Source organism: Mustelus asterias, chromosome 9 (genome assembly GCF_964213995.1).
Source record: "Mustelus asterias chromosome 9, sMusAst1.hap1.1, whole genome shotgun sequence".
NCBI classification, from domain to species: domain Eukaryota; kingdom Metazoa; phylum Chordata; class Chondrichthyes; order Carcharhiniformes; family Triakidae; genus Mustelus; species Mustelus asterias.
This window is the reverse complement of record NC_135809.1, coordinates 103,278,941-103,297,956: the sequence shown is the minus strand read 5'-3', so window position 1 is coordinate 103,297,956 and position 19,016 is coordinate 103,278,941. Positions and strand designations below refer to the sequence as shown.

Below are 19,016 nucleotides of genomic sequence, written 5' to 3'. Positions count from 1 at the left end.
ATGGATCAATTTCCATGGAAAATCTCAAAGAACTTCTACACTTGCATGATCTGCTGAATTATGATATTTAATATTGTGCCGATGGCAAATTTTATGGTTTGGTCCTTCTTACCCAACAACCACATTTAGCACTTTTTCAATTAGACATTTTCTTACTGATCCCTACTGTAAATAACGGCTCAATTTAAGATCACCTTTAGTCAATTTCTTCCCATCAGGGAGACTTTATTTCCTTCTACAAAGGAGGCCAGTAATAGGATGTATCATTGTATTCCACCGTAACAATAACTTCATCTAACGCGGGAATACTGTCATTGGAATAACTAGACAGCTTTGCATAAGGGAATGTGACTTTGGGATTCCGCATACCCTCCTCCCGAGAGAACAGATAGGGATGATGAAGGTAAGTTGTGAATCTCCGACTTTCAATTCCATGTGTTGTTTTTCTTGCTCTCTGACTGGGAGTTAACGAGGGAAGATGGTGGCATCGTAGTACCATCATTGGACCAGTAATTCAAATGTGCAGTCCAATGTACCGGGAAAATGGGTTTAAATCCAAAACATGGCCAGTTGGTGGTGGAATTTAAATTCAATGAATAAATCTGGAATTATGAACATGATAGTAATCTTTGTAATAAAAATAAACCCATCTGATTCATTAATGTCCTTCAGGGAACCTGGTATAGCCTACATGTGACTCCAGACCCACAGCAATGTAGTTGACTCTTAAATGGCCGCTGAAGTGGCCTCGCAGGCTACTCAATTCAAGAGCAATTAGGAATGGGCAACAAATGTTGGCCTTGACAACGATGCCCACAACCCCTGAAAGAATCAAAAACAACTAGATGGCAATCCATTAACCAGTAACCGAAAATAAAGCACAACAGAAATTAAATCAATTAAATGTAAAAATGAAAGTGTGCTTTAGCTGTGAGGTAAATCTCTTGGGGATGGGGGAGGGAGGGGGCTGGGGAGGTGGTATGTGGTGAGAACGAAATCTCTTCTTTAGCTTTGGAATGAAATACTAAGTTTGTACTCACTGAAATATTTTCAAAGCTAATGCTTGACGCTGCTGTTTAAGGGTCAGTCTGTCAGTAACCGTTTTCACAGACCAAATGATTGAGAATCATGGCAAGGAAACAAAACGTGGTTTCTGCCTGTCCCCTCCTGGCTCCAGAATGTGGCCAGAAATAGGGTGTAAAAGGCTGGTTCCATTCGGACAAGGGAACTCAACCCCTACTGTTGGACTTCTGTAGGGTCATTAACACATAAACTGACAACCTCTCATTAACTCCCTGCAATACCATTCCCCCTCATAAACAATTTCCATTTCCTGTTTGGAATGACAGCGATATTGGTTGTGTCTGTGCAATGACTCACATTCCTTTCCCATCACGCTTAAACAGCTTTTCTCCCTCTGTTGATAAGTGCAGTAAACAAAATTGCAAAACACAATGTTGGGTTTTCCAACATTCCACACGCATCTAAACCACAAAACGGTACCAAACATCACAACATTTCCTGTTAACAGCTCCTTTTTTCATGTTGTTAAAACTTTACCGTTTTATTAATACTTTGGTGGTGAACAAACTTTGAGTGGGTGAAGTTATTGCCAAGAAAACATTGCTTGCCAAATCATGCCATTTCTTGCATATGATAAAAGCAAGTAGGAAGGAAGTGAGTTCCAAACACAGGGAGCATAGTATCTGCAATGAGGCCATGACCGATTGAAGTAATTTCTATACTGGGTTGTTAAGGGAGCTTCCCGGCATTTTGTGACTGGCTTTCCCATAAATGGGATGCTGAATTAGATGGTTATCAGCTTGTGTTGCCCTTGATCCTCTGCCTGACAACCAATCATTGATTGGTTTTGGTACTGATCCCAGAGCAGGCTATTTGCCCACTCTCTCAATGAATAATCCATCAGTGAAAGGGAAACAAAATATCTCAGCTTACGATACATGAGTGAGAAAAGGAGAAGCAGGGGGAGAAAGGCTCTCAAACAGGAAGTCATACAGGAAACAATTCTCCTAACCGGCGTCAGTGAGAAAAATGTGCAAGACATCCGCCGCTCAATGAGGATGTTCATGCTGCCACCGGCTGCAAACTCAGAGCAGGAGCAGTATCACATTACCAGTGGCTGTGATGGTGGCCATGGCAATGAACCCTTAAGCCGCTAGTTCCTTCCAGGCTAAAACTGGAGATATCTGCGACATTCTGCAGTTTGCATTCCACTATTATGTACAGAAGGTTACTGAGCATCTCTATCCAATTATACCTAACTTCATGACTTCTCTCTTGCCAGAGAGAAACAGGAGAATTGCTTCCCATGTGACCTCCTGTTGAGAGGTCTTCTCCACCTCCTCTGGCCTTTTTCCAGTAGCTTGTCCTGCTCTGCTTGGCCTCAGCTCCTTCTCTAAAGTGACTGCCTACTGTTGCACCTGTGTGTAAACAACTGGTTTGTGAGGAAACCTTGAAGACAGCACAACCTCCTTCATCACCTGTTACATCACCTTGTAGCCTTCTGCAACAGGAAACAATTATAGAAAGCGCAAAACACTTTCAGAATCAGCAACAGCCAGAATCATAGAATCCCTACAGTGCAGGAGGCCATTCGCCCCATCGAGCCTGCACCAACAACAATCCCACCCCAGGCCCTATCCCCATAATGCCACATATTTACCCCACTAGTTCCCCTGACAAGGGGAATTCAGCGTGGTCAATCAACCTAACTCGCACATCTTTGGAATGTGGGAGGAAACTGGAGCACCCGGAGGAAACCCACGCAGACACGGGGAGAACGTGCAAACTCCACACAGACGGTGACCCGAGGCTGGAATTAAACCCGGGTCCCTGGCACAGTAAGGCAGCAGTGCTAACCACTGTGCACCGTGCTGCCAACTATCCTGTAAGTAATTGATTATCTCTCCAAATAGATCTGTTGAAGGCTCCTTTCTGTCATTGAATGCGTGCTCAGTTGTCTGAGCTAAAGGGAGGGCATTGGCTGCTGCACTGAGCTCCAAAATGCAACAGCTGGCATCACATCAGTTTTACATACTGACTGATGCTGTGCTTTGTCTGTTCTGCACACTTTCGAGTGCATGTTCACTGCCTACAAGCAAACTTCTAAACTAATATGGTGTTCAGCATAATTCACCACAAAAGTGTGTGCGTGTGCAGTGGACACCATCTTGGAATTGTAAGAGCACTCGTGACGCTCAAAAGACAAACTCAATGTTTCGCCCCCCATGTGTCTTAAACTGAGGTATCTGTTCCCCTTTCGCTGGATCACAGGCCTCCAATGGTGCACAGTGTCCCCGAATGTATGCACATTGCTTTGTGGAGACCACATATCAACTCTGCCTTACACCAGAGCTGAAAGGGATTCCACTCCCACAATGTCCAGCTAGTGTGTGATCATAGATATCAAACCATGTGGGTCAACGCCTTATGCTGACACCAGTCAAGATGCCTTCATTCTGTAGCTGTCCACCATGCCAGCTGCATTTGAGCAAACACGGCAAAACAAAAGATGGTTATTATGTGACGAGGGCTACCTGCTGACAACATGACTGATAACTGCAGTACACAAACCACGCACAACCTGCGTGCACCATACTTACCATGAAAGCCACATGTGACGTGATAGACCAAACCGCTGGCATGCTGAAACAATGCTTTCACCAGCTAGACAGCTCTGGAGGAGTATTACAGTGCTCAGTAAAGCACATGGCAAGATTTGTGGTGGTTTCCATCATGAAGGCACAGCCTTGCCACTATGAAGCAGCTGACGAGCAAGAGCAGAGGAAGGAGGAAGAGGAAGGGAAGATGTCGGCAACAAAGCCCCTTTCTGTGGGCCTGTCTGTGAAGAACCCATTTGGACGCAATTCTTGTAACCACAATGCCAATTCGCCAAGAGTCCCACATGCCTTACGTCCCCTCTGGCACTGGCCATCCCAGCATTGGTTTGGCCACAATGCAGGAAAATCCACCACAAAATAAACATTCAAAATCAAATTCATCAATGAAATCATGCCATATTGCATATAAAAGTCAACTAATCACCCTTGTGCATTCCCTCTCAGTGTTTCCATTGAAATAAGATTTCAGACTTACATTTTCCCAATAATGCCACAAAAATATCTGGCATCTAATAAGGTTTTTAAAAAAAATAACGTTATTGCTAGAAAACATGTCTTGCTCCATGGCTCCCAGTAGTAACCCATAGTAATCTACAAAAAATCAAAATATGATTCCAAACCTGTAGAGTGTGTCCATTACCTCAGTTTATCTGCGATGAATATCACCCGCCGCTCAAGCAGTAGAGATGCAAAGACCCTGATAACTTGCCGGATGCTGAGGCAACGAAAGAGACAGTCAAAATCTACATGTTCCAATCGCGAGTCCATGGGCCGGCGAAGTTCAATAACCTGAAACGACACAGTTCAGCAATCAGCTCCTACATCACCATGGACAGCACAGTGGCACAGTGGTTAGCACTGCTGCCTCACAGCGTCAGGGACGCGGGTTCGATTCCCGGCTTGGGTCACTGCCTGTGCAGAGTCTGCACATTCTCCCCGTTTCTGCGTGGATTTCCTCCAGGTGTTCCGGTTTCTTCCCACAGTCTGAAACACATGCTGGTTAGGTGCATTGGCCATGTTAAATTCTCCCAAACGGACGCCCGAGTGTGGTGACTAGGGGATTTTCACAGTAACTTCATTGCAGTGTTAATGTAAACCTACTTGTGACACTAATAAATAAGTTTAAACTTACAGGTCCGGGAAGAATAAAAGAGGTGCAGAGGCGAGACTGCTTATGATGCTTTTTGGGATAGAATCATGTTAGGGTTAGCCAGTAGGGGCTTTGGAATATTCTCTGATATGTCAAAATAACACATCAGCCTAGAAACTACTGATATTAATATAAGTGGATACATGCTTAATACGATAGTATAATGTTCCCCTTCTTACCATTTTAATACAGCTGTTAAAATCACAATGAAAACCATTTAAGCATTTGCTCACTAATATTGCCAATAATAATCTCTAAACTGTTAGGCTTATCTGGACTGCATTCAGAAACCAAAATGGAGAATGTATTCAAAGAGAAGCAACATTATCCTACATCCTGCTATCTTTAGCACGCATTAGAAAACGCTGTTTCATGTCATATTTATAAACAGACTATTAAAGCTAGCAGCTGAACACAAACCCTATGCAAAATGTCAACAGACTTATATTGACTGTCCTTTGATCCTTCCTTGTTTTCTTATTTGAATTGTCAGCCATTGATTGGTTTTAGCAGAGCTGGGTTACATATTTGCTGGTCATCTGCTACAGAAACATGTGCTAACGCTATACTGTTACAGCGGAACTGAAGGCAAATAATGTGATGCAGTACATTTCCAGCTTCTAAATTACCATCATCAAAGCATATACAAAGCATACTTTAAAAATTAATTTTGTAGCTTTTAAGTGTAATGAGATGATAAGGACTAGCACATGTATGGCAATGTGTTTGAGGCAGTTACTTAGAATCATGATGCTATTGCCATTAAACTGTTTCAGCTTTGTTTAAGTGGTTTGTGACTAGTAGGCAGCTTGAATGAATTACCATCTCGTGACACATTGGCAGGCCCGAGTTTTGCCGTGTAACTCTGCTATGATGTGATTACTATTAGCTCGTCAGCCAATATAGAAATCAGTGGAATATTTTCTTCATTAGCGAGCATCTTGCACATGAGCCGAATCTTCCGAGGAGTGGCAATCACCATGGATTATCAGTCTGCTCCTGTTATTTTACACAGTGCTGGAATTCTGCATTGCTGGCCCCAAAATTCTGAACCGGGTCTCTTCAGAAATGCGGACCGTTCCTGTTCTCGGAGTCCTTCTTCATAGGACAGGATAGCCTTGGGAGGTAGGGTGCATCGTCAAGCCACATCCCACACCCCTTTTTTTAGACACGAGCTGCATGTATGTTGGTAAGTTCACAAACACAGTGAGAAGGTTTGGGACATTTGAATAGCTTTTCAGTGTGTTAGTGAATGAGTACGTATGATGTGGGTAGGGTGACAGGGTAGTAGATCCCAGCTGGCTAGGGTGCCAGCTAGGTAGGGTGCCAGCTAGGTAGGGTGCCAGCTAGGTAGGGTGGGATTGGGCCAGGGGAAGTCGAAAGGTCGGGGATGTCAGAGAGTCGTGGGGTGATGGAGGGTCGGGGATGTTGGAGAGTCGAATGGGGTAGTCGGAGTGCAGGGGGGCAGAGAGTCAGGGGGTCAGTGGGGAGTCGAAGAGGGTTGGTGGGGGTGAGGGGGCTGGGTCAGTTGTATAGTTATCCAGGAATTAAACCTGGTTTTTAGAACTGCAGAATCATAGAATCCTTACACTGCCGAAGGAGGCCATTTGGCCCATCGAGTCTGCACTGACTCTCCGACAGAGCCTCCAACCCTGGCCCAGCTCCCACCCTATCCCCGTAACCCCACGCATTTACCCCGCTAATCCCCCTTAACCTACACATCTTGGGACACTAAGCGGCAATATAGCATGGCTAATCAACCTAACTTGCACACCTTTGGAGTGTGGGAGAAAACTGAAGCACCCGGAGGAAACCCACACAAACACAGGGGGAACATGCAAACTCCATACAGACAGTCACCAAGCTGAACTCAAACCCAGGTCCCTGCTGCTGGGGGCAGCAGTGCTAACCACTGTGCCACCACTTTTATCCTGCCTAATATTTCCTGGGTAACTAGTCTGGTGAGTCAGAAGCCTCAGAAATCTCCAACAGTCTCCAGATGCAGGGGATTTTCCCAGCGGAAGTGAAACTTCCCGGGTAATTCCCACCGAGTCCTTGCATAAGCACTTCCAAGATGCCCCCAGCACATCTGCCACGGAAATATCTGGGTCAATGTTTTGTCTGGCTCTTAGCATGTCTGATAAATCCAGCTCAATAAAGCACAGTCAATAAACTTGGTATTGCATATAGCTGCTGACTCAATTAGTAGCCTGTTTTTGGCTGCTCAAATTTTAATTCAATTCCTAACCTCCCATATTGGACTACGTATCAATGACTCCTCTAACTCTTTAACAGAGTGAGACGCACCTCATTTCCAGCTCCGGGTAGAAAGGTCTTGACTCGGATGGTTCTTCCTGGTGCAGGGAAGGGTGACTCCATCAGACTCCTCATGAATGGATAGACCAAGGCCGCAGAAATCCCACGCCTCCTCTCCACTTCATCCAGAATCTGCCCAGGCACAACATCAGATGTTTAGAACAAAATCAAGAATTTCCTGATGCATTCTCCTAACAAGCTTGCTTTAGGTATTACCAAACATACTGAATTGAATTAGTCAAAACTCGAGAAATATTTTGAGCAAACAAGCTGTGCCAGTGAGCTGTCAAATCCATGGACGTTTAGAATGCTGACCACAGGAAAGGTAAGTGTGGCAGTGGACAGCAGAAAACATAACGTAAGCCTGAACAGTTGCTTATCCAGAAGTATTGACAGGAATGATTTTAACTGGTACACAACAAGTATATTAGGCGGCACGGTGGCACAGTGATTAGCGCTGTTGGCTCAAAGCGCCAGGGACCCAGATTCGATTCCGACCTTGGGTGCCAGTGTGGAATTTGTATATTCTCCCAGTGTCAGCGTGAGTTTCCTCTGGTTTCCTCCTACAGTACATAGATGTGCAGGTTAGGTGGAATGGCCTTGGTAAATTGCCCCTTGGTGCCCTAAGATGTATAGGTTAGGATTGGGCTTGCTAAATGTGCGGGGTTACGGGTATAGGGCAGGCCTGAGTAAAGATGCTCTTTTGGAGAGTCGGCGCAGATTCAACGGGCCAAATGGCCTCCTTCTGCACTGTAGCAACTTGATGGATTTGATGGATATTATATGGAATTATGAACATAAGTATCTGAGGAACGGGCTGATAACTGGTTTTAAAATAAGACAGGCAGCGGATACCCATTTACAATCTGTATACAGTCCCAATGCAGCATGTAGGGAAAGTAAAACCAAGAGACAGTCCCACTCAAACTAATTCAAGTGTGTCTCCTTATGACATATGTGATATTTTACTCCTGAATTGGCCATGTGAATCAGTCATGAGAAATAAAAATTATTTTGTACTTTCAATATGGGAGGCTCTGAAATAGAAATGCTAGTAAAGTGTGGACGGTTTCCCTTGACATTGCTTTTAAATTAAATTGGACAAATGTGCAAACATTTCATTAGTACAGAGCTAAACATTCCAGCTGAAATTCCACGTGGTAGGGGTGCGCTGGCTCCCTGAAAGAGGGGATGGATTCTCTGAAATTCCCTCAATTGTACAATGCCATAGAACCATTCACTGGAGCACATTGTCAATTTCTCCTGTAGCCAGTCCGTCCCACGTACCAGTGAAGAGCAACTCAGACTAGTGGACTGACTGAGCATCACTAGATATGTATAATGAGGAAGGCTATCCCAGTGTCCAGAAAGACCTTAAAAGATTCGACGCTGTCCATTGCATTATCCATTTTTTTAAGATGGTTGTAAGTTTATCTTACAGTATTCTATCTGGAAATCCATTCCACCTGTTGATTGCTCTTTGTGTGAAGAACTCTGTACAATCAGTTCAAATTTGCATTTTACTAGTTTGAGCCTGTGTTACCTTGTTCTAATCTGACAATGCTATTTAGAGTAATTAGCTAGATGAGGTTTTTTTAACATTTGATTTATTACCTCACGTATCTCAATAAGATCACCTCCAAGTATCTTCTTTCCACACTGGAAAACTTACAATTCTTCCAGTTTTCACTCATAACTCAGACCTCTCAAATTAAGGATCCTTGTGGCTCTGTCTGAACTGCTTCCAGTGCTTGAAAGTTTCTCTGGTGTCTAAGTAATCAATTAGATGTCAATTGGAATTTTGAGTAGCATCACAGATAGCTATGGCCATAGTATTTTGGCTCTCTGAGTACTATTAAGACTTAATAGGGGCGGCATGGTGGCATAGGGGCGGCATGGATGCACACTGGTTAGCAATGCTGCCTCACAGCACCAGGGACCCGGGTTCAATTCCCGGCTTGGGTCACTGTGTGCAGTTTGCACTTTCTCAACAATATCTCAAATGTCAAATTCTTCAGCAAAGTTAGACAGCATTTGAAAAATGAAGCCATTTCATGTTGTTTGAGTCAGAGAAGGAGTCAAAGGCCATCAGGGAGTTTGTGCGAATAGGAGCAGGAAGTTATAAAGGGACAATGAGTGAGCAAAACTGGGGCAAATGAAATTCAATATGAAGAAATTTGAGATTGTCGCTTTAGATTCAAGAAAGGGGATATGAATATTTTCTTAATGGTGAGAAGTGAGAAATTGGAAAAGTAAAGGGATTTAGGTGTCCTGAATCACAAATCACTAAAAGCTATTACAAAAATACAAAAACTGGAAGAGCTAATGTGCCACATGATGTATGACATGGGCTACCAAATGGTGCCAAGGTGATAGAGGAGCACCTTTGCAGGCTAACCACAGAAAGATGCAAGACCCCCTGCGTAGCGATAACAGGGAACATCAATTTATATAGAATTAAAACAGAAAATGCTGAATAAACTCAGGAGATCTGGCAGCAGCTGTGGAGAGGAACAGAGTTAATATTTCTCATCAAAATGATCCATCTGCGGGAGGAAGAGAGAATGTCCGGGGTGCGTGGGGTCCCTGATTATGCTGGCTGCTTTTCCAAGACAGCGGGAAGTATAGACGGAGTCAATGGATGGGAGGCTGGTTTGCGTGATGGACTGGGCTGCGTTCACAACCCTTTGTTGTTTCTTGCGGTCTTGGGCAGAGCAGGAGCCAAACCATTTAGCTCTGAAGTGCGAACTCTGTTTCTCCTCGAGATGCTGCCAGACCTGCTGAGTTTATGCATTTTCTGTTTTTATTTCCAATTTTCATCATCTGCAGTATTTTGCTTTTATCAATTTATGTAGAATGGTTGAATAGGAAATGGGAAACATAACGAGAAACATTTGGCAGGGAGAATGAGTTGAGGCAGTATGGACTAAATGTTATAATTTTAAAGGGAGTGCAAAAACAGAGAGAGCTGGCAATGTATGTAATGCTGGTTAAAAAAACATATGAGATTCTTTGCTTCGTACTCAATTCCTCTATTAACAGGGCCCAGAGGTAATTTTAAACCTTTTCAAATCACTGATTTAGGTTTCAGCTAGAGTATTGCATTTAGCTCAGGCACACAGTTTAATAATCATTTCAAGGACTTAGCAAGGTACGGAGGAGATTCACTGGAATAGCACAATGAATGAGGGACTTCAGCTGGGTTTGTGAGGGTTATGAAGAGATTTGATGGAGAGGTTCAAAATCATGAATGGTTTTGATAGAGTAATCAAGGAGAAGTTGTTTCCTGTGGCAGAAGGGTCGGTAACCAGAGGATACAGATTTAAGATGATTGGCTACAGAACCAAAGAAGAATTGAGAAATCGATTCTTTACACAGCAAGTTGTAGGGATCTGGAATGGATTGCTTGAAAGGGCAGTGGAAACAGACTCAGTGGTAACACTCAAACAAGAACTTGATGAATACTTGAAGGGGAAATAATTTAAAGCGATGGAGAATGGGATTAATGGCTTAGCTCTGGTGCTGGCACAGGCAAGATGGGCTGAATGGCCTCTGTCTTATCTGTATTATTCTAATATCCAAAAGTCTAAAATGGATACTGAAACATTGGCCTTTATCTCAAAGGGGCTGAAACACATTAGTGAAGAAGTTATGCTACAGTTGTACAGACTCTTAGTTATACCCCATCTAGAGAACAGCATTCAGTTTTCAACACTGGTCAATTGGTCTTGGTGATATCAGGATTTAAAAGATTATGAGCGCAGGTTGCATAAAGTTGGTTTGTATTCCTGAGTTTAGAAGGAAGAGACTTTCTCCATTTGAGGCGTTTAAAATGATACGGGCATTTAATAGGTGCTATGTCTGGGATGGGAGGAGTGCGCAGTTATCTAGCCCCACTACTCTGCAGGTCACACCATTAGTTTAAAAGTTTAATTCACTCATCAGAATGGACTATTATTTACCTTCTGTTAGACCCAGAATAAATCTGGCGACTTTAACCAGATTTCTTGCAATAGACTCAGAATGATTGATTTATTATAAAACAAAACTTAAAATACGTTGCAAGAGCAAATAAGAGAACAGACACACGCACATGAGTGCACACACGCATGCACGCACACAGACACACACATAGGTTCAAAACTTGTAGCTCATCCCTGTCATGTGATTTCCAGTAAACCTGTTTCCAGCCGCCTCCCCCCCCCCCCCCACCCCCACCCCCCCCCCCCCCCCCCCCGTTAATTTAAATGACTGCAGTGCAAATTCAGCAGGTCTGGCAGCATCTGTGGAGAGAGAAACCGATTTAACATTCTGAGTCCATATGACTCTTCTTCAGAACTGAAGAGGGATAGAAATGTAATGAATTATGTGGTTGGAGAGGGGGAGGGTGGAGGAGGTGGGGCAGAATAGAAGGATAGGGATAGGTCAGAGGTAGGGAGAGACTGACCTTCTATTCTGTGGACACGCACACACGCACTCACACACACAAACACAATTCTCACCGCACACATGATTGAAGCTCCTTACAGCGGTGACAGAGTTTTGCTTCCAGTTGAAGCATTCTACTGTTCAAATTCACTCATCAACAATGCTCCTCATTTTCTCTTCTCACAGAAAAATGGACAGAGTCATGAAACGCAATCCTCAAAGCTCTGGTTAAAAAAAAAATCCTGGAATCCGGTAATAAAAATGGAATTTGACTTATTCAGCCACCATAAACCAGAGACCCTGATTATAAACAGATGGCATTGTGGAATTTGATCTGCAAAATACCGGTTGAAAAAAATTCCAGAATCTAATGTAATAAAAACAGATTTTACTCATTCCATCACTGTAAACCAGTGGCCCTGTTAATCAATTAGGTGAACTGAATCATAGTCCTGTTACAGTGAAATCAACGGCTGGTTATAGGGAGAACTTGGGCGCTGCGTTCTGTTGCTTCTAAGGACTGGTGGAACATGCTGCACAGATCAATAGAAATTTCTGTTAATCCATAAAGCACATTCCATTGCTCCATGTATGCTAAACAGTATAAGATGGAAATGACAAGGATCTGCTGCCATGATTGGAATCTTGCTAGATACAGCACACAGCCTTGAGTCAGTGTCCTGGGCTTACATGTGATTTGAGTTATTATTGTCACATGTATTGGTACACAGTGAAAAGTATTGTTTCTTGCGTACTATACAGCCAAACATACCGTTCACAGAGTATAAAGGGGAGAAGGAAATGAGAGGGTGCAGAATGTAGTGTTACAGTCATAGCTAGGGTGTAGAGAAAGATCAACTTAATATATGGTAGGTCCATTCAAAATTCTGATGGCAGCGGGAAGAAGCTGTTCTTGAGTCGGTTGGTATGCGATCTCAGACTTTATCTCGATGGAACAAGATGGAATTATGTCCGGGGTGCGTGAGGTCCTTAATTATGCTAGCTGTTTTACCGAGGCAATGGGAAGTGTAGATTAAGTCAATGGATGGGAGGCTGGTTTGCGTGATGGATTGGGCTACGTTTAAAACCATTTGTAGTTTCTTGTGGTCTTGGTCAGAGCAGGAGCCAAACCAAGCTGTTGCAACCAGTAAGGATGCTTTTGGTGGTGCAACTGTAAGTTTGATGTTGGTCGTGAAGCTTTGTACTTTCTGTAGGACTCCACTAGTCAGTATTCCACTTCTTATGACAATAACTAATTTCAACTGAATAACTCACATCTGCATTATCAGTTCTACATTAGATAAGGAGTGAGCACTGCATCATAAGGTTGTGGCTGACAATGGAAAAGGATTGGAAGTTCTTAACTGGAGTAGGGGCAATTTTAGTGGTATGAGAACCAATCCGCCTCAGCGAACTGGGATCAAAGATTGGCAGGCAAAACTGTAACTGCACAATGGGCTGCCTGAGGTGGTTCAAATACAGTCAAGATACATTCCCACGAAGGGGGACAGTACGGTAACCCAAATTTAGAATGCCATGACATTGAATGAGATGGAGGATAAGATGAGTCAGACAAAGGGGCATATGCCAGCTCTGTAGCAGAAGTAAGAACCAAGTTGGATACAAAGTTCAAAAGGGGAAGGCCAACAAGAAATGAGAGAGTCAAAAAGGGAGCATGAGAAGAGACTGTCAGCTAACATAAAAGGAAATCGAAAAGTCTTCTACAGGCATATGAATAATAAAGCATCACTAAGAGGAGAGAGGGGTTCGATTCGGGACCTAAAGGAAAGATTGAATCATAGAATTCCACAGTGCAGAAGGGGGCCATTTGGCCCATTGAGTCTGCACTGACCACAATCCCACCCAGGCCCCACCCCTAAAACTCCACTTATTTACCCTAGCCAGTCCCCCTGACTCCAAGGAGCAATTTATCATGGCCAATTAACCTAACCCACACAACTTTGGACTGTGGGAGGAAACCAGAGCACCTGGAGGAAACCCACGCAGACACGGGGAGAATGTGCAAACTCTGCACAGACAGTGGCCTGAGACTGGAATTGAACCCAGGTCCCTGGCACTGTAAGACAGCAGTGCTAACCACCATGCCACCCTTGAGAATGGCTAAATGAGTGCTTTGCAACTGGCCTTTGTTACTTTGCATTGGTCTTTGTCAAGAAAGAAGATGCTGCTGAAGTCAGAGTGAAAGAAGTGGTAGTTGAAAGATTGGCTGGTTAACAAATGATAAAGAGGCATGTTAGAGGCTGAAAGGATGAAGTTGATAAGTCTGGACTGGGTGGATGCACCCGAGAATTTTGAGGGGAGTAAGGCCCCAAATTGTGGAGGCACTGGTCCATAATCTTCCCATCTTCCTTAGAGACAGGGATATAACCAGAAGACTGCAAAATTGCAAATATTAACCCTTTGTTCAATAAAAAGAGTGTAAAAATAAACCTAACTTCTACAGGCCAATCAGTTTAAGCATGAGTGGGAAAACTTTCATAATCCAGGACAAAATTAACAGTAATAAGTGTGAATTAATTAAGTAAGGATAGCATAGATTTATTAAACGCAAATCTCGTTTAACTAAGTTGATGGAATTTTTGGATGAGGTTAATGAAGGTAATGCAATTGATGAGGTGTACACCACAGAACCTTCACAGTGCAGAGAAAGGCAATTTGGTCCTTCAAGTCTGCACTGGCTCACTGAAAAAGCGTTCAACCTCACCCCACTCCCTTTTCCATAGGCAGTACGATAACTGCAGAGTATACATCTCCAGGAAATCTGAGATGTAAGAGCACGGAACGACTCAAACTTTCAAACAATTCTCTTTTCATGTAGCCTGACTGATTTGGTGGCCTCGTCGTAATTTTTTTGTGAGGTGAGATTTATTGACCATGAAAGGCTGTGGTTAGAAAGTTGAAAGAATGGCGCATTTGAACGTATTTGCTTAAAAACGCTGATGCTGCCTTTCGTTGTGCTGACTCCATCATTTGCAGTTAGAATCCGCAAGTAATTTAACTGGTCCTCTCAAATATTGCAGAACTATTCTCATAACCTCCTTGTAATTTTTTGCAAAATCCTTGTGCAGACATAATTGCTATTCCTTTGGTTGCAGTCTTTTAATCTGGTTCAATTTAAAACCAGAGATTTTAGTCCACTGTGTTTGAAAGGGAATTTTGTATAAGGTTTGTGTTATACATGTTGAAATAGAACTGACAATGATGAATTCATTACTTCCTCTTTGAAACAAAACTGTGAAAGGGGACTTAATGGGATGCTTATTTGGTTGGAGGAAATAAGACTGGGACAGTACTTTCAGATGCATCAGCATAGTATAACAAGGTTCACAGCTGTACTGCCTATGTTTGAGGCAGGTATCCTGAAATATCTTTATGCCGAGGGCGTTCAACAGTTAGAACAGATTACCAGAGTGAACGAGACCAGGACATGGAAATCATTTTAGAAAGAGTTGGGGGCTTTTTAAGCTCCAGAAGGCTGAAATCAAAATGAGCCAAACTTCTTGCTTCAGACAAATCCATCTTGAGAAGGCTTTTTTGTGGTAGCACAGATGAAGAACTTTGTAGTTCCTATGTAGATGAACATTTGTATGAGTGCAGAAGGCTACCAGAGCAGGCAAAAGGCTAAAACTGCTGCGTGAATAACTCATGCCCTGACTCCCCAAAACCTGTCCATCATCTCCAAGGCACATATCAGGAGTGTGACGGAACATGCTCACCTGGCCTGGCCCAACAGCTGAAACAATGCTCAAGAGGTTCGACAACATCCAGAGTAAAGCATCCCGCTTGATTGATACCCCTTCAACAAACATTCACTCCTTTCACCACCAATGAACAGTGGCAGCCATGTATACCATCTACAAGATACACTTCAGGAACTCATAGAAACATAGAAACATAGAAAAACTACAGCACAAACAGGCCCTTCGGCCCACAGGTTGTGCCGAATACGTCCCTACCTTCTAGACCTACCAAGGTTCCTTAGGCAGCACTTCCAAATCTGCAACCTCTACCACCTAGAAAGACAGGAGTGCAAATACCTGGGAATACCACCACCTGGAGGTTCCCATCCAAGTCATTCACCATCCTGACATGGAAATATCACTGTTCCTTCACTGTCACTGGGTCAAAATGCTGGAATTCCCTCCCTAACAGCAACGTGGGTGTATCTACATCTCTGGGATTGCAGCAGTTCAAGAAGGCAGCTCACTCACCACTTTCTGATGGACAACTAGGGATGGGCAACAATGCCGGCCTAGACAGCGACACCCACATCCCATAAATGAATTTTTAAAAAGTCAGTTGTTCATGTATCATGTATCAGCTTAAATTATCTGATGCAGATCATAAGCCAAGTTATTTCAGTGTGAGAGCAGAAGCAGTGTGATTACCCCTTTGCAAGTGCCTTAATCATTAGAATTGAGCCTTCCTTTGCTTCATCTATTCCCTTCCTTTCCAATCCTATCATCATCTTCAGGTATTCTCTTCCAGTTAGACTGGTAGATCTAGATTTTCCCATCAGCATGATCTTAAAGCCAGTGCTAACTAATTTAAAATAAAGGGGTTAACATTATTTTATTTTTTATTCATTTATTGCCCATCCCTAATGACCCTTGAGGAGGTGGTAGTGAGCTGCCTTCTTGAACCGCTGCAGTCCATTTGGTGTAGGTACATCCACAGTGCTGTGAGGGACAGAGTTCCAGGATCTTGACTCAGCGACAGTCATAATGGTGAGTGGCTTGGAGGGGAACTTCAGGTGGTGGTGTTCCCATGTGTTCTGATGCTTTGACCTGTTGGCAGGAGATTTGCAGTACAGTCCTGAATGGCTATCCAGATTTGTGGTTGTCTTTTGCATGCTCCATAACCTTAACCATCATGAGGTACCCAGAGTTAACCAAGCTTTACTCTGCATGTTACCTGGCAACCAGAAACAAAAGTGTTCCCTTTTACCAATATTAGTATCATACTGATCAACATAAAATTTGTAAATTTGTTTTACTATCATATTCAATGACTGCCGCTGATAGATGATTTTCATCACTTTGTGCAACGTGTTCAAAGGTTAATTTTGAATAAATGGAGCATTATGCCACCTATGTCATTATGCAAAGTTCTGCTACTGAAGGTTACAGTTCTCATGTCATGGTATCAACAACCTGTGCATTGATCATATGTGAAGGAATTTCTCAGACGACCAGTGTTGATGTCAAATCTGTGCATCTGCCTATTTACAATGACACCCATTTCAAATCAGGACGAGATTTCTTCTTTTACAAAGCGTTTGATTATTTTTGTTTCGATGTATTTTTGACATCCCTTTCAATGATTATGATAATATTGGTGTTTAGTCTAGTCTAATTCCATCATCGTTCACAGGGACCATAGCATTGAACATTCTTGGCTCAGTGCAGCTTCAGATATTCGATTGTTAAGGGTGAAGGTTTCAGCCATTTGCACTCCTTCCAGCAACAACAACGTTGCCCCACAGCTGCAACTCCACTTCAACAGGAAATCTTGAGTAAATGCCAACTCTGTAACTGGAACTGTTGTTGGCTTTGTCCCCATAAGACATTAGCCAGGAGAACACTAACTTTGTGAATTAACGCCATTGTGTGTTTGGGCAAATTGTCATACCACATGTAAGTTAATGGATTACTTCAGAAATTGGAGGAAAAGCCTATTTCTAGACTGTTTTATAGGGAACAAACAATTGGATAAACATCTACCTGAATAATCAAGTATGAAAATACTTTTCCGAAGGAAGACTAACATCACTAAGTTGAAAAGGAATTTGGTCCAGATGGACTGGAATCAAAAGTTGGTGGACAGAACAGTAAATGAATCGAAGAGGAGATGGTTTGGGTAGATATATTACCCTGAGGAGGCAGCATTCATAGAATCATAGAAAATACAGCACAGAAAGGGGTCATCCAGCCCAATGTCCCTATGCTGGGTCGTTGAAACCACAGTCATGCCTAATTTCACCTTCCTGCTTTTTGCCAAGAACCCGATAAATTCTGCAACCTCTAGTTCCTATCGAACACCTTTTTATAATGATTAATGAACAAAGAACAAAGAACGAAGAAAAGTATAGCACAGGAACAGGCCCTTCAGTCCTCCAAGCCTGTGTCAATCATGATGCCCTAACTAAACTAAAAAAGTCTTCTGCCCTTACTTGGTCCGTGTCCCTCTATTCTCTCCCTATTCATGTACCCATCCAGATGCCTCTTAAATGGTGCTCTTGTGCCTGCTTCCAGCACCTCCTCCTGGCAGCACGTTCCAGGCACCCACCACTCTCTGTATGAAAAACTTGCCCTGCATATCTCCCTTAAACTTTCCCCCTCTCACCTTGAAACTGTGCCCTCTTTAATTGACACTTCCACCCAGGGAAAAAGCCTCTGACTATCCACCCTGTCAATGCCTCTCATAATTTTGTAGACCTCTATCAGGTCTCCCCTCAGCCTCCTTCTTTCCAGTGAAATCCTAGTTTATTCAACCTCTCTCCTCATAGTCAACACCCTCGAGACCGGGCAACATCCTGGTGAACCTTCTTTGCACCTTCTCCAAAATTTCTACGTCCTCCCAATAGTGTGGTGACCAGAACTGCATGCAATACGCCAAATGTGGCCTAACCAAGGTTTTAGTTGTAGCTTCCCTACAGTGGTAGGGTTTCTTACAGGTGTCACCAACCACATCTTAAGAGGGTAGCCCTCGTCTCCGCGGATCCATCTGCCAGCTCTGTTTGGAGGTGTGAAGATCTCTGGGAGGCAGAATGAAGGCATCACAGCAGCTACCAGTTTATCTTGCAGACATGATTGAAAACCTTCTGGTGGTCATATAGCAGCTAAACATTGATAGAACGGAATCCCTTTTGATTGATGAATACTCACTACCACAGCCATTGGTTGAAGCAATTAATAAAGATGCATTTAAGGAGAAACTTGACAAGCATATGAAGGGGAAGGAAATAGAGGCTGACCTTGGTAGATTTAGATGAAGAAAGGTGGGAGGAGGTTCGTATGGAGCATAAACACTGCATTGGATGAATGGTCTGTTTCTGTGCCATATATCCTATGTCACCCTATGTAATGTCCTCATTTGGATTTTACAGATTACTGCAGGCCGGTTGAAAAGGGTTGGAAAATTCCTACTAATGTTTTTCTTTGGCCCTGCCTATATATAGATTAAGATTGCAATTTCTACACAGGCAAATATCCGGACATGCAAAAACGTTATTCATTTACTCTTTAGTTATAAAAACAGCACACTCCTAACAGATATAACACAGTAGATTTTTGTTCTCACTACGTGCATAATTAGTTCATAGAATCATACAGCGCAGAAGGAGGCCATTTGGCCCATTGATCGAGTCTGCACCAACCACAATCCCACCCAGACCCTATCCCCCTAACTCCATGTATTTACCCTAGCTAGTCCCCCCTGACACTAAGGGCAATTTAGCA

At 43.2% G+C, this 19,016-nt stretch overlaps 1 protein-coding gene across 4 annotated transcripts in view; it reads right to left on the bottom strand.

Moving 5' to 3' along the window:
- Positions 1 to 19,016, bottom strand: part of dennd2b (DENN domain containing 2B) — a 415,361-nt gene that overhangs the window by 56,310 nt on the left and 340,035 nt on the right. For all 4 annotated transcript variants that reach the window (XM_078220724.1, XM_078220723.1, XM_078220721.1 and 1 more), the window contains 2 exons: positions 7,099 to 7,239; positions 4,282 to 4,430 (listed from right to left, as the gene is read on the bottom strand). In XM_078220724.1, coding sequence (XP_078076850.1) covers positions 4,282 to 4,430; positions 7,099 to 7,239 — 290 coding nt within the window. The remainder of the gene's footprint in view (positions 1 to 4,281; positions 4,431 to 7,098; positions 7,240 to 19,016) is intronic.